The sequence below is a fragment of the Elaeis guineensis genome, chromosome 8 (assembly GCF_000442705.2).
Source record: "Elaeis guineensis isolate ETL-2024a chromosome 8, EG11, whole genome shotgun sequence".
In the NCBI taxonomy this organism is placed as follows: Eukaryota; Viridiplantae; Streptophyta; class Magnoliopsida; order Arecales; family Arecaceae; genus Elaeis; species Elaeis guineensis.
Window position 1 is genome coordinate 134,852,819 of NC_026000.2, and position 15,530 is coordinate 134,868,348.

Below are 15,530 nucleotides of genomic sequence, written 5' to 3' on the forward strand. Positions count from 1 at the left end.
CAACTTTTTTAACCTCGATGGAATTCTGCACCAATACTTTCTAAAACATGACAATAGTTTTGGGTTTGAATACTTGCGAGTGAAATCTGACACGGGCTTTTCTCAAACCAGGTGATTGTTGTTGTCCCATGGATAAGAGACAGAAATGGATAACAATTCTCCTACCTTACAAAGAAATCATGTTTTTGAGTCCATAAATCTCCCAACTTGACTAGTGTTGCTATAAATGATATCAGAAAGATCAAATAAGAAATGAAAACAGAGGAAATAGTCCACCAACATGAAGAAGGGAATATATATACATACTTTTTTAAAAAACTCACCCTATTGGGAATAATCTCCATTTCAACCAAAGCTGCTGTCTGAACCCATGGCCGAGACCTTTGGTTCTCACTACTCACGACTGCGGACACTATAAAACGAATGAGGCCTTTATCGCCTCACGTTGCCAAACTCCGTTCTCATCAAGTTTCCTCATGACCAAATTACCCTTATACTCTAACATACTCTGCTTTATAAATATACCCTCATATGGGTAATTTAGTCATTCCAGAAATCTCCGCAATTTTATTCCCTCCCTAAACCCTCACCCCTTCGATCTCTGGGGAGGTAAGCAAAAGGAGTAACAGCAATGCAGGCTAGGGTTCGGGTTTCCAAGCTTCTCTGCTGGAAGCTTTCGCACTTGCCCAAAGTTTCGATCTTGGAGAGCTCTTCGCCCGCGGCTCTCTTTCTCCGCGCTGTATCCAATACCCATTTTAGCAGTAGCCCCAAAAGGCCCATGAGAGGCGAGAGAAGAAGAGAGGACCCCTCGGAAGATCTCTTCCTTAAAAGTCTCAACTTTGGGGAAGATGGTGAAGAGGAGAGGACGGAGAAGACGAGGCCTTTGAGGGGGGAGAGGAGACGCGATGGAGGATCTGGAGATCTCTTCCGTGGCCTCAAAGATGAGGATGGGATTCCGGGTAGAGGCCGCCGAACTATGGAGAGCCGAATCCATGAAAGACCCTTGAGGGGAGAACGGAGAGAAGATTCCGGCTATCCTTGCCAGAGGTTCAGGAATCATGGAGACGATTATGAGGGAAATTTTGGAACTTTAGGAGCAAAAACAGCATCTCTGTTCTCCGATGGACCCAAGAGTGAAGAGAAAATCAACGAATCAATTGATACTGGTGATCAGTTGAAAGATTCTGCCGAGACAGAGAAAGCTGGTGATAAGTGTGGAGATACTCTCTTCAAAAAACTGAATCTCAGTGATGCCGACCATGATGGAAAGGTGGAGGAGGCTCCTCAGAAGCAAATAAAACAATCATCTGGACCTGACTCCATGGTGACCGAGGCTCCACCGGAAGATGCCGATGACATTTTCAAAAAGATGAAGGAGACAGGGCTCATCCCTAATGCAGTTGCCATGCTTGATGGGCTCTGCAAAGATGGATTGGTTCAAGAAGCAATGAAGTTATTCGGGTTAATGCGTGAGAAGGGAACAATCCCTGAGGTTGTGATCTACACGGCAGTGGTTGAAGGCTTCTGCAAGGCAGCAAAGTTTGACGATGCAAAGAGGATTTTCAAGAAGATGCAGAAAAATGGGATCATGCCGAATGCTTTTAGTTATGCAGTTTTGATTCAGGGTTTGTGCAAAGGGGGAAAATTAGAAGATTCTGTTGAATACTGTATGGAGATGTTGGATGCTGGGCATTTACCGAATGCACCAACCTTCACTGGTTTGGTTGATAGGTATTGCAAGGAGAAGGGGGTGGAGGAAGCTGGGAGCCTGGTAAGGACTTTGAGGGAGAGAGGTTTTGCTATGGATGAGAAAGCTGTTAGAGAGCATTTGGACAGGAAAGGTCCATTCTCTCCAATGGTTTGGGAGGCCATCTTTGGAAAGAAGAACTCTCAGAGACTCTTTTGATTTCCTCATGGGATTAATTGGTGAGCGCAATCTTTAATCTAGTTGCTATTGATGTACTCTTCTTGATGTTGTTCTCTAATTTTTAGTACAATATCACATGCTCGAATGACTCTACTGAAGAGTATTGATGATAATCATATTGCATGTGTGTATTGTCAATGGATGCTAAATGTGATGGAGAGAACTGGAATTATGGAAATTATTAGGTAGAAAATGAGAAACTTCTGTTTTAACAGATTTATGAAAATCTTGTCATGTTTTCTTTGTTCCATACCTGTTGCTGGCTTGTGCTTTTAATTACCTCAATGATGATGTTCGACTTTTATTTCACTAAATGAAACTACTTTGATGCCACCCATTCTCTTTTGATAAGAAGCACTCCAGGTGTTTAATTTCCTCCCCAGAATATGAAAATGCAGAGATATTATTCTTGATTAAATTGAGAAACTTGTGGCAAAAAGATGAAATTCCTTAAATTATTCAGGTAAAAAAAAATGATTGGCTTGCAATCATTAGCCCTAGTAATTCATGATCATTGAAATGCTACCGTGTTAAGATAATTGTGTAATCACTATCATCTGGTCTCCCTAATTTTTGGTGGTTGGCTTGGTGAGCACTTTTTACCACTTGATTCCTCCAAAGGCTGGTTCCCCCTTCAATGCAACTCCTTTACATCTTTGTGATTTCTATCTTGGTTCTTAACTATCATCTTGTTGCAATAGATGTAATCTGTAGTTAGAATAATATCTCTTATTGTTGTCTTGTTAGTCTCTTGTATTTTTCTCTTTGAATACTTTGACATTATTAAGTTGCTTGAAGAGACGTGCCAAATGATTTTTTTTCTTAAGAGATAGGAAGAATAAACTATTATTTAAGTAAAGGAAGCCTGCGCAAAGACATATATTAAGTATTGTCAATGATATTTTAGGAGAAAGATCCAAGAAAAAGAATATAAATGTAACAAGTGAAAATACAAATTAAAAAAAAGGCAGCCTGAAGGAAGGTTAAATTTTATTGTTTACACCCCTTTGGCTGCAGCTATTTTCTTTTGATACATTTCTTATGCCTTTCTTTTCATATCTTCACCAAACTGCATTTCAATTTGCCATTATGTTCAATGTTCCTTGAGATCAAGTAAGGGTATGGTCCAGAAATTCATTGCGTAAGAAGCTAAATGCTTTGGATTTTGACCTACCAAACCATAATGACACTGAATTGTAATGACTTTGAAATAATATCTTACCATTGTTTGAGCATTTATACAGGTTGAGAGACACTTGTTTTAAAATTTGAATACTTGTATCATAGTTTTAAATCCTATGGTATCCTGATTTTTTCATAGAATAGGATGCCCTGCCATCCCGCCCTATCATGACACTTAGGACTAGGGATGTCCTAAGATGCACCAATCGGGATGCTAGGCTGATGATGGGATGATCATGTCCTAAGATGCACCAATCGGGATGCTAGGCTGATGATGGGATGATCCTGTCCCAACACTTCAGTTTCTACCCCATCCTAGCATCCCTTAGGATGTCTTACTATGATCCGAAACTATGGTTTATAGCATTCTTATTGGTGTCCCCTATATTTACAATTCTACCATCAAATGGGTGCCTCTAAGGCTGTCTTCTCCATGCTAATAATTTTAACTAGCAAATTCATCTTTATACTTGCACAATCTTATCAGTCTTTGGCACAAACTCATATAAAAAATATAATGCCAATTTTCTAGCAACAATAATGGCCGATCCAGTTCTCTTTACTCCTATTTGGCTCGTCCAAAAGTGCCTGCCTGATTGTCTAGCCCATAACATAAATAGGGCAGGATAAATTTGTCATTTAATTCCTTAAAGATCACTACGTATGCAAATTCACCCCACCAATGATTTAGACAGACTTTTTCGATGTCACTGTATGAAAAATAACAAACCCTAGTTTAACTAATGCAATGAAAGTTGAATGATCACTTCAACATAATTCTAAGGGGGAACTATTTTCATCTTCTATGTTTGTTACTTTTTCTAGATCCTCTTTCTTTTCCTTTTTTTTTATTTTTATTTTTTTGTTTGAAGCTTCCCCACCCAAAAAAACCTCTAAGATTCCCTGTGATAATCTTCCTTATATACTATACCAGTCTGCTAGCTCCCAAAATTTGATATTCCATGTAACCTATAGCCATATCCGAATTTGATAATCTTTAACTGCCTAGCACGTTGCTTTGCTTTCCAAATATGATATTTTTCATTGATTTTATCTCTCCAGGTTATTTTCCATTCTACTCCTTTAAATACACTCTATATATCATCCTTCCCTTTACAACAAGCCAATCTTGGCATTACCAAAATTGAGGTAATCGACTAAATAATGGACCCAGGAAGACCCTTTGACCCCAGGTTTTAGGTGTTGTCTATCAGTGTTCTTCCCACCTAGCATTAGTGAGACACATACCATGTCATGCCAATGTTTGGCTCACTTGAAAATATGGATACTAATTCTCCATGGCTTGAGGGTGGTTGAGCAAGCTATCATGCATTGTACTAGTCCAACAACGGCATAGTATATGCCGGGATTGGTACAGGAGGCACGTCCATCCTTTATTTATCTTTCGCATCTGACCTACGAAATTATAGAACTACTCCTAGAAGCTAGAAACGAAAGATACATATAGCCTAGGCTATTTATTTCTGCCCTAATCCAACCTATCAACAAAACAAGTTATTATCCACCGATAATCCTCCCTTACTTGAGAACACCCACAGCTATCTCCAGTACTACCACCAACCACAAAATAAAGCATGTACAAGGAAAATTTATTCTCTTCTTTATTCTACCTAACAACAAGTAGAAACTGAATAAGCATTTCATGAACAGCCCAGGCTCAGCTTGATGACATGCTTGTTGAAGTTGTTTGACTAGCAAGTGAATAAAACTCAAACATATTTTATTGTTTGATTCATAAAAGGGGCAAGCCTGAACATGGTGGTTTCACAAAAATAAACAGAAGCTGTCTCAGTTCGATAACAAGTTTGTCGATCCAGTTAATTAACAAGATGAGCTTGAACATTTGTTGTCAAGCTCAGTATGTGCGTTGATACCTCTTCTATATAAAAAGGAATCTGAGCGGCTTTCTATTTGGCTTGGCTGGCTTGTTTGCACCACTAAGCAACACCCAAAGAACCTAAAAACTCTCCATGCTGAAGTGCTAAATCTTAAACTTCCAAAATAACCACAACATTTGCTGACTTCTTACCAGTTCTTTTTACCAATACCATTATTCTACTCCATGGCTGCAACATCAGTTGCAGCTTTCAGAAAAGGGACCTAGAATAAAGTGGGAGTGAGTATATGAGAATAGAAGTGATTGAACCATTTGAGAAAATTAAAGATGGAGCCATCACCTCTGGCTGAAGGCATTGCATGCTCTACTTTCCATTGGATCAATGAAAGCCTTTGAATATCCTTAAATGAATTCTTTGCTTCCATAAATTCTCAGATAATATGCTGTGTATAATTCACATACTATATGAGTTATTCTAGCTCAATTCCTTACTTTTCTATGATTCTGAAACCCAAAAAAATAGGTAAAGAATAACTTTTAGGTCATTCTGCTTTGAATTTTCTAGATAAAATACTGAGATGTGCATTGTTTTCTTCAGATGTTTCAAGCATTTTTTGCTTTATATTTCAGCTAATTAGATTCCAAATTAGGGCTGGCTTTAGAGCCACTGACATATCTTTGGTTTCTAATAGCCTTGCCATGTTTAGAGGTGGGCTCTCAACTTCAACCACTTATTTTCTTATTTGCTGGCTTTTGGAAGTGTTTCCTATCATCAGTTTGGATCTTCGTTACTTTATTTTCATACCGCTTGGTCTTATTGAAGCTATAGCATTAATGTCTCCCAGTTCATGCTCGTGGATTCTCAGTGGCCTGAAAATTGCATAAAAGCTGCTGGCAGTTGATTGGCTGGTTCTAGTATCACATTAATTTTCCATCGTATCACCTTTGTAGTCTGAATTTTGAAAATATGACCCTTGCTTAAAAATGATATATCACTTCAGAGTCACTTCTCTGTGAATACAGGTCAGAGATTTACTCTCTCTATATGGTTTTACTTTCTTCTCTTATGGACATATGAAACTTAGCCCTTCTGCTTTACTTGAGTTTATGCACCTGCAGTGGTACACGAGCTTTTCCCTCTTTCATAAGTTTTGATTAATTAGAGGGTGCATTGATCCCACAAAACAAGGATTCATGCAATTATTTTATCATGATGAGAGAGTACTCTGGAAGCTTGTTGCTTGAAGACCTTGCAAATATATACAGCTGACATATGACTGCTCTTGGCGTGTAAAAGACAAACAGCACAAAAATCTCCTTCAATTTTTATTCATCATGGAACAATCTCTACTCTGAATGGATTCACTGAAAAAAGATTATATTATGCCGGTGCTTATTAAGTACATCTATTGTGTGATATTGGCACTATCATCACCAATGTTATTCAACTTTAGTTTAGTTGAATGGGAGACCTTTATTCCCGAAAAATTATATTGCAGACAATGTATTGCATTCTTCACATAACTTCATGGATAGGGCCTTCAGCTTGTATTACAATAATACATAAGATCTCTAGTTGGAAAGCTTGCTTTAGGAGATTTTAGAAAGGAGATCATGAGGGCTAAAGTTGCAGATGCGGATTCAACGAGATCATGACGTAATCTGGTGGAACTTTGAGTCTAACTTATTAGGCTTTGCCAAATCTTTTTGCTTGATGGATCAGGTTGGCTGGTTAGACTAAAGTAATGCATATCACCGGATGGAGCCGAATCAGGTCTAGTTGTACGCTTGGACCCAATTGAGTTACTAATTCTGCTCTCATATATGAATACAGAATCAATATTAGCTCGAAGACGAGATTGCAAAATTTCAAACATCATTTTTTTTCTCCCTCTTAGGGTTAGATTTTAGCATATCATCCCAATTTGTACATGTAGCAGTTGAGTTTATATGAACCTTCACGTATCTCATCCATGAAATCCTTTTTTTCTTTTGTTAGGCACTTGAAATCTTTCATTTCCAACTCTTTTCATTTTATTCATTGATACGAAATATGTTCCAAGCTGATCTGGTAAGATTTAAGCTGCTTCATGGTTTGATCATCAAATGACTGTCTTGTTACTCTAATAAACTTTTGACTTGCTCCATAATTTATACTCCACAATTGCAGGTATATTATATTGGTAATAAATTGCAAAACTCAGCAACTGACAGAACCTTCACCCGTACTATCGTAATATTCTCCTTTAGCAAGTTTCCACCCACATTCATTAGCATTTCTACATAGATTTTAGCGGACATTTATGAAATGAAAGTCTTGTACAAGAAGTTTGTTCAGGTGAATTGGTGAAGCTGGGAAGTTGAACTCAAATGAGAACAAAAATTAGCTACAATATTGATCAAATTTTTCATTGCCTTTAAGCTTACAAGATTGATATTAAACCAACCTTCTCTCAGCCTGTTGGACTTCCTATTTCAAGTGGAGAGGACCAGAGTTCAAATCCTGAAGTTGGGGAGCCCTCTCTGTATTTCTCAGATAAGGTTGGATGTTGAGGCCTTCAGTCTTATGGTCTTCAAAAGAAGAAGATATTTAATATTTCTTCCCATCTGGCGGGCCATGCATAAAGCAAAACCTAATGTTATGTCATCCTGTGTTCATACGATCATAGATCACAATTTTATTTAAACCAGATAAAAGTACAAATGTATTTCGCACATAATCTCCTCTGTACTGAGACGTGCCCTTGTACCAGCCTTTTGATTGTCCTTTCTGTAAGAGTATCTTATGTTTCAGGGTTGAAGTGGTCCTTCGCAACAAAGAAATCTTGAACACCCTGACATGACACTGTCCTTTTGTTCTCTTGTTACAGTATAGCATTTTCCTCACCCAAAATAACAAAGTAATATACATCACTTCTCGTTGATATACATGATTACCTGTCCATTTCCCTCTAGGATGATAATCTCTTAACAAAGTAATTGGACTGGGAAATCTGTGAGAGAAGAAAAGCACTAGATCCTCTCACCCAAGAAACTACCTGCACTGTTTATGCAAAATCAATAGTTAGAAAAAAAAAAAAAAACAAAACAAAACAAAACTGTTTCCTTTATATTGTCCTACAATTATCATTTATGAGGTCTAAATGTTATGAAAAAGGAAGCATGATGATGGACAAAAGCCAGTTACTGGTAGCTTGGCATGCTTGCTGTGGATATACTGCAAGATAAAGAATTAGAAGGTGGCCATTTCTTATTAGGTCTCTGAAAGATGATACATGGCTCAGAACTGTGTAGCTTGTGTCACGCTCCAAATTCGAGACATAACATGACCATGTTACCGAGGGATGGAGCCCACGATAACACGAAACCAACCCATCATAATAATCTAAAATTCAACAAATAAAAGATTCAGTTCCATTATTCATCAAATAATTGAACCAATATTGGTTCAGAGCATCTAAATCCAAAAACAAGTACCAACCCGAATCTCCACATTCATAAATAACTACAAATTCGAGATTATAAAATAACTAAACTTCTGCTATCAAATTTTCAAGCTTGCTATGCAGATCTTCAACTCTGAATTTTTTTGCCGATCCTAACCTTATTTTTCTGTTCAAACAAAAAAAAAATAAAAAGAATATGAGCTACACTAGCCCAGTAAGTAGAACTTGCGCTTCTTTATCGGATCAAATATAAATTTTTCATGATAATATAATATTTAAAAAATAACAGATAATACAAAATAAAGTATTTCATAGAGCATATAACAAAATAAATTATAAACTCATCATGCATGCATAAATCATGTATATTTCACAATCATGAATCGTAAATCATTTTCATCATGTATTCATGTCATGTTTCAAAACATTGCTCACAGATATTCGTGTAAGGTCACTATTGTACCTATGACAGGGTCATGTTTCTTAATCGACAGAGTTCTTAATTCATGTACAACTTTATACCCGCTGGCAGGACATGTTTCATATGAATGCTAGTTCCGGATGTCGACCTTTCCAAAAGGATTCATTCGTAGCCATCTGAGAGCCTTTGAAATCATTATATCTTTTTCTTAAAGCATACATATACATAGACGGAAAAACAATAAAATTCATGCTTCATAATCATGCTATTTTCATAAAACATATTCATGAAATCAATGCTCGTAATAAAACATACTTTTTCATATCACATATGCCGATCTTTATTTTATGAAAAATTATGATTTCATCAATAGCAATTCTTTGCATAAAAACATGATCATTTAAAATAAATAAGGAGCATAAGATCTATTTACCTCGTTCATCTTAGATCTTCAGACTTCGTTAGAAGAATCAGCTAATCCTATTTAAAATATCAAATCATTATCAAATTCTATTCCATAAATATAACAAGATTAAATCATAAGGAAAGAGGACTGTTGACCGGATGTGTCGGACCATCCAGATACTAGGACAATTCAGGATTTCTGATCTGAGGGTTAGATTCAAGTGATTGATCAAGAAGTTGTGAAGCACAGATTAGATCATGATCAATCAATAGAGTTCATTAATAATGAATTTGAAAGATACTTGATATGATCAAATGAGGTTGACATACAGCACGGATATCAAAGCAACTTCGGATCATCTTGTTAGAGTCAATATGAATCCCTAAAAGATGAATGCATGATTGGTACAGGATTCATAGACCTTTTAGAGAGAGAAAGTCAATCATGAGAGAGAAAGTAGAGAGAGAAAGTGGAGAGAGAATCTTCGTATCCTTCAAAAGTGGCAATCATGATTGAGATCATCAAAGGTTATATCAGGGTGACTTAATATGGATTAATCCATGATCGATGTTATCAATTTCGAATAAGAATCGGATCGGGATCCGATCTACTGACGAATTTTGAAGCAGTCTCAGATTATCATATTTTCATCTCAAGTTTATCCTAGGGTCTGTGATACAATCAGAGAGAGAGAGAATGATCCTAAGAGACAAAATCCTAAAAAGAGATAAAAGGTCTAGAGAGAGAAAATAGGAAGAAAATCTAGAGAAAGAAAATAGAGAGAGAAGGTAGAGAGAGGAGAGAGGAAAGAGAGAGAAAATTCTCTCTCTCTCTTTTTTTTTTTCTTTTCTTTTTTTCTTTCTTCCTTCTTTTCCCGTTTTCTTCTTTCTTCCTCTTCCTTGGCCGAACAGGGGGAGGACCAAGGGTGGCTCGGCTCTAACGAAGGCGGCAGCACGATCGGAGATCCGACAGCGACGGCCGACAATGGAGAGCAAGGGATCACCGGCAGCAAGGCTCGACCGGTGGGAGAAAAGTTTTTGGAAAAACAGGGGACCCCTCCTTTTCTTTTTATTTTTCGGTCATTGGCTGGTCATCGACGGCCAAGACCTCATGAAAGAGAGGTAGAGGTGAGGGTCCATCCTAAGGGTGAGACGCCGCAAACGACGCGTCGGTGGCCAAAAAAGAGGGGGAAAGGACTCTCCGAACAGGGCAGAACAGGATCTCATCTTTTCATGAATTTTCCGACGATCCCGATGGCCGGCGAGGGTGCATGAAGCTTCGGAAAGGAGGGGAAGGAAGAGGAGGGTCGGAGCTTACTTCGACTCCGGTGAGGTCTCCGACGAGAAATTGAGGCGAACACAAGAACAGGGTCGGAGCTTCAATGAGAAATTTTGAGAGAAAGAAGAGGGAGATCTCACGGCTGGTCGTGGCTGCTTTTGAGGGGGAGAAGGGGGATTTATAGGGTTCTTCCAAGGTTTTCGATGGCCCTGGGAGTTCTTCTCCTGGTCGGACACAGGGAGGAAGAAGACTCCCATTAGGAGTCTTCGTCCTCTGTTTCCTCTTTTTTTTTTGTGTTTGGGCTTTGTGGGCTGGTTTTGGGCCCAATTGGGCGGGTTATCACATTCCACCCCCTTAAAAAAAATTTCGTCTCAAAATTTAATATACCTTCATTTTTAAATAAGTGTGGACATCTCGTCTTCATATCATCTTCAAGCTCCATGTAGCCTCTCTCTCTTCATGATTACTTCGTGAATCTTCACATACAGAATGATGCACCGTCTTAGAACTTGCTCTTTTCGATCAATAATTCGGAGGAAAAATTCTTCATAGGTTAAATCTTCATGAACTTGCAATGGCTCATACTTTATCACGTTATTTGGATCAGTATAAATTTTTTTAGTAGTGAAACATGAAAGACATTGTGCACTTAGAATAAATCTGGTGGTAAAGCTAGTTCGTAAGCAACATCTCCTACTCGGCTCAAAATTTCAAAAGGTCTAATATATGCGAACTAGCTTGCCATGTCTCCCAAATCTCATGAACTTTTTGTAGGTGATACTTTTAGAAAAATATAATCATCGAAGTGAAATTTCAATTCTCTTCTTTTTTATTTGCCCAATCTTCTGTCTATCCTGTGCTGCTCTGAGTCTTTCCTTGATCAATAGATTTTCTCTCTAGCATCCATTTATTATCAGTAAAATCCTTCCTTATTTACAACTAACGTATTTTATAATATCTTTTGATTTAAAGGATTAATATTTCTAATCAATTCAGACCATCACGCTTTTGCTGCGCCCTCTGATCTCAACTTACCAAATTATCAAGTCTATCAAAAATAAAAATATCTTTGTATATTAAATCAATTAAAGATAGATCCAATTTCAGATTTCATATACAATTTAGGGTAAAATTTAAGGTTTCCTTGTCATTACTATTCTTAGCATAGCATATCAAAATTAAATCTTCATCCACCTTCTATGTTTGAACTTATTACATAAGCTTCACCACTCCTCAAGAATCCAATATGTCTAGAATTAATTTGAGTTAACCTTCGATTTACCTTACAATCATTTAGACAACTTCCAAACCAACTTTTCTTTGCAAAAAATTAACATCAAAATCAGTAAAGTTATCATGTCCTTTATCCATATAGGTTTAGCATTCTAATATCATCAAATATACCTAACATAATATATCAATACCTCCACTTCATTTAGGGTCAACACTTCTCGTACTCAGGTCAACCTTGCTAATTGAAATCTAAGATATAACTCGTCAATTCTATTATAGCATCATATACCACTTATGCATAAATTTCATCATAATACCTATTGATTCGAAATCAAATTATTGAATCCTTTCTTTTATATCTATCATGTTCCTCATGATCTTAGCTCAAGTTCAAATATCACTAAAGTCACAATCTCGAATAATGATAACCTTAAGTTCAAATACCACTTAAGTCATATTCTCTAATGATCATAACCTAAACTTTATATCATTCTATCACGTCCTTAATGATCATAATCTTAAGCTCTGATATTATCCATTATACTTCACTCGGTCACATCTTATTGATCATACATAAAGTTTTGATATCACTTTATAATCTCAATGATCTTAAACCTAACTCTGATATTATTCTATCATATCCTAATCATTTATATCATTTATATCATAATCCCCAATGATTATAACCTAAGCTCTGATACCATAAAATATCACGCCCCAAATTCGAGATATAACACGATCATGTTACGAGGGATGGAGCCCACGATAACACGAAACCAACCCATCATAATCATCTAAAATTCAACAATAAAAGATTCAGTTTCATTATTCATCAAATAATTGAACCAATATTGGTTCAGAGCATCTAAATCCAAAAACAAGTACCAACCCGAATCTCTACATTCATAAATAACTACAAATCTGTGATTATAAAATAACTAAACTTCTGCTACCAAATTTTCAAGCTTGCTATGCAGATCTTCAAGCCTGGATTTCTTTTGCCGATCCTAACCTTATTTTTCTGTTCAAACAAAAAGAAAATAAAAAGAATATGAGCTACACTAGCCCAGTAAGTAGAACTTGCGCTTCCTTATCGGATCAAGCATAAATTTTTCATGATAATATAATATTTAAAAAATAACAGATAATACAAAATAAAGCATTTCATAGAGTATATAACAAAATAAGTTATAAACTCATCATGCATGCATAAATCATGTATATTTCACAATCATGAATCATAAATCATTTTCATCATGTATTCATGTCATGTTTCAAAACATTGCTCACAGATATTCGTGCTAAGGTCACTATTATCCCGTGACAGGGTCATGTTTCTTAATCGACAGAGTTCTTAATTCATGTGCCAACTTTATACCCGCTGGCAGGGCCATGTTTCGTATGGATGCTAGCTTCGGATGTCGACCTTCCAAAGAGATTCATTCATAGCCATCTGAGAGCTTTTGAAATCATTATATCTTTTTCTTAAAGCATACATATACATAGCGGAAAAACAATAAAATTCATGCTTCATAATCATGCTATTTTCATAAGACATATTCATGAATCGATGCTCATAATAAAACATACTTTTTCATATCACATATGTCGATCCTTATTTTATGAAAAATTATGATTTCATCAATAGCAATTTTTGCATAAAAATATGATCATTTAAAAATAAATAAGGAGCATAAGATCTACTTACCTCGTTCATCTTAGATCTTCAGACTTCGTTAGAAGAATCAGCTAATTCTATTTAAAATATCAAATCATTATCAAATTCTATCCCATAAATATAACAAGATTAAATCATAAGGAAAGAGGACTGTTGACCGGATGTGTCGGACCATCCAGATACTAGGGCAATTCAGGATCTCTGATCTGAGGGTTAGATTCAAGTGACTTGATCAAGAAGTTGTGAAGCACAGATTAGATCAAGATCAATCAATAGAGTTCATTAATAATGAATTTGAAAGATACTTGATATGATCAAATGAGGTTGACATACAGCACGGATATCAAAGCAATTTCGGATCATCTTGTTAGAGTCAATATGAACCCCTAAAAGATGAAGGCATGACTTGGTATAGGATTCATAGACCTTCTTAGAGAGAGAAAGTCAATCATGAGAGAGAAAATAGAGAGAGAAAGTGGAGAGAGAATCTTTGTATCCTTCAAAAGTGGCAATCATGATTGAGATCATCAGAGGTTATATCAGGGTGACTTAATATGGATTAACCATGATCGATGTTATCAATTTCGAATAAGGATCGGATCGGGATCCGATCTACTGCACGAATTTTGGAGCAGTCTCAGATTATCATATTTTCATCTCAAGTTTATCCTAGGGTCTGTGATACAATCAGAGAGAGAGAATGATCCTAGAGAGACGAAATCCATAAAAAGAGATAAAAGGTCTAGAGAGAGAAAAAAGGAAGAAAATTTAGAGAGAGAAAATAGAGAGAGAAGGTAGAGAGATAAGAGAGGAAAGAGAGAAAATTCTTTCTCTTTTTTTTTCTTCTTTTTTTTTTCTTTTCTTCTTTTCTTTTCTTTTCTTTTCTTTCTTCTTCTTCTTCTTTTTCCGTTTTCTTCTTTCTTCCTCTTCCTTGGCCGAACAGGGGGAGGACCAGAGGGTGGCTCGGCTCCAATGAAGGCGCCAGCATGGCCGGAGATCCGACAGCGACGGCCGACAATGGAGAGCAAGGGATCGCCGGCAACAAGGCTCGACCGGTGGGAGAAAAGTTTTCAAAAAAACAGGAGATCCACCCTTTTTTTTTAATTTTTCGGTCATCGACGGCCAAGACCTCCATGGAAAGAGAGGTAGAGGTGAGGGTCCCATCCTAAGGGTGAGACGCCGCAAACGGCAGCGCCGGTGGCCGAAAAAGAGGGGGAAAGGACTCGTCCGAACAGGGCAGAATAGGATCTCATCTTTTCATGGATTTTTCGACGACCCCGATGGCCGACGAGGGTGCATGAAGCTTCGAGAAGGAGGGGAAGGAAGAGAAGGAGGGTCGGAGCTTACCTTCGACTCCGGTGAGGTCTCCGACGAGAAATTGAGGCGAACACAAAAACAGGGTCGGCAGCTTCAACGAGAAATTTTGAGAGAAAGAAGATGGAGATCTAACGGTTGGTCGTGGCTGGCTTTTGAGGGGGAGAAGGGGGATTTATAAGGTTCTTCCCAAGGGTTTTCGATGACCCTGGGAGTTCTTCTCCTGGTCGGACATAGGGAGGAAGAAGACTCCCGTTGGGAGTCTTCGTCCTCTGTTTCCTCTTTTTTTTTTTTTTGTGTTTGGGCTTTGTGGGCTGGTTTTGGGCCCAATTGGGCCGGGTTATCACAGCTTGGATTTGCAAGTTGGGCATGCCTTGACATGGGCATTTAACCATGAACCCAGGAAGCACCCTTGCTTCCAAAAAGTGTCTAGCTTATAAGATCAGAGAGCAACTACATCTGACATGCCAGGATCCATGAGGGGCTTATCTGGCATATGTTCCGCATTTCCTGCCTTAGCAGGTCTGTTCTAAGAGAATTTTGTTTTCCATGAACAGAAGTTTTAAGATATGAGGAGCATTTCTTTGACCAGCGCATGCATATATCTGGCAAGATATTGCATATTGATGTTACCTAGATGGGAAAATAATTCTCACCCTTAAATTGTTTCTAGACTTTGAACAAGCATTTCCTCGTCGTCCCACTGTATATCCTTAGCTTTTGGAACATGTTCTTTCCCAATCAGTTGAAGAGGAACATCTAGCTGTGGTGGAGTCTGCAAAAATAT

The 15,530-nt window shown here is 37.4% G+C and overlaps 2 protein-coding genes across 15 annotated transcripts in view; one reads left to right on the forward strand and one right to left on the reverse strand.

Moving 5' to 3' along the window:
- Window positions 1-573: 573 nt before the first annotated feature.
- LOC105049506 (uncharacterized) overlaps window positions 574-15,530 on the forward strand; it is a 36,087-nt gene continuing 21,130 nt past the window's right edge. For 3 of the 4 annotated variants that reach the window (XM_073262227.1, XM_073262226.1, XM_073262225.1), the window contains exon 1: window positions 574-1,926. In XM_073262227.1, coding sequence (XP_073118328.1) covers window positions 632-1,906 — 1,275 coding nt within the window. In that variant the 5' untranslated portion in view covers window positions 574-631 and the 3' untranslated portion in view covers window positions 1,907-1,926. Of the gene's footprint in view, window positions 1,927-5,812; window positions 5,960-15,530 lie in introns of those variants that run through there. The other variant, XM_073262224.1, reaches the window with a different exon arrangement.
- Window positions 7,351-15,530, reverse strand: part of LOC105049508 (phototropin-2) — a 44,528-nt gene continuing 36,348 nt past the window's right edge. For 3 of the 11 annotated variants that reach the window (XM_073262221.1, XM_073262214.1, XM_073262222.1), the window contains 2 exons: window positions 15,400-15,518; window positions 7,351-8,010 (listed from right to left, as the gene is read on the reverse strand). In XM_073262221.1, the coding sequence (XP_073118322.1) occupies window positions 15,402-15,518 (117 nt within the window). In that variant the 3' untranslated portion in view covers window positions 7,351-8,010; window positions 15,400-15,401. Of the gene's footprint in view, window positions 8,011-9,267; window positions 9,315-12,704; window positions 12,773-15,399; window positions 15,519-15,530 lie in introns of all 11 variants that reach the window. The other 8 variants (XM_073262220.1, XM_073262217.1, XR_012143477.1 and 5 more) reach the window with 7 other exon arrangements.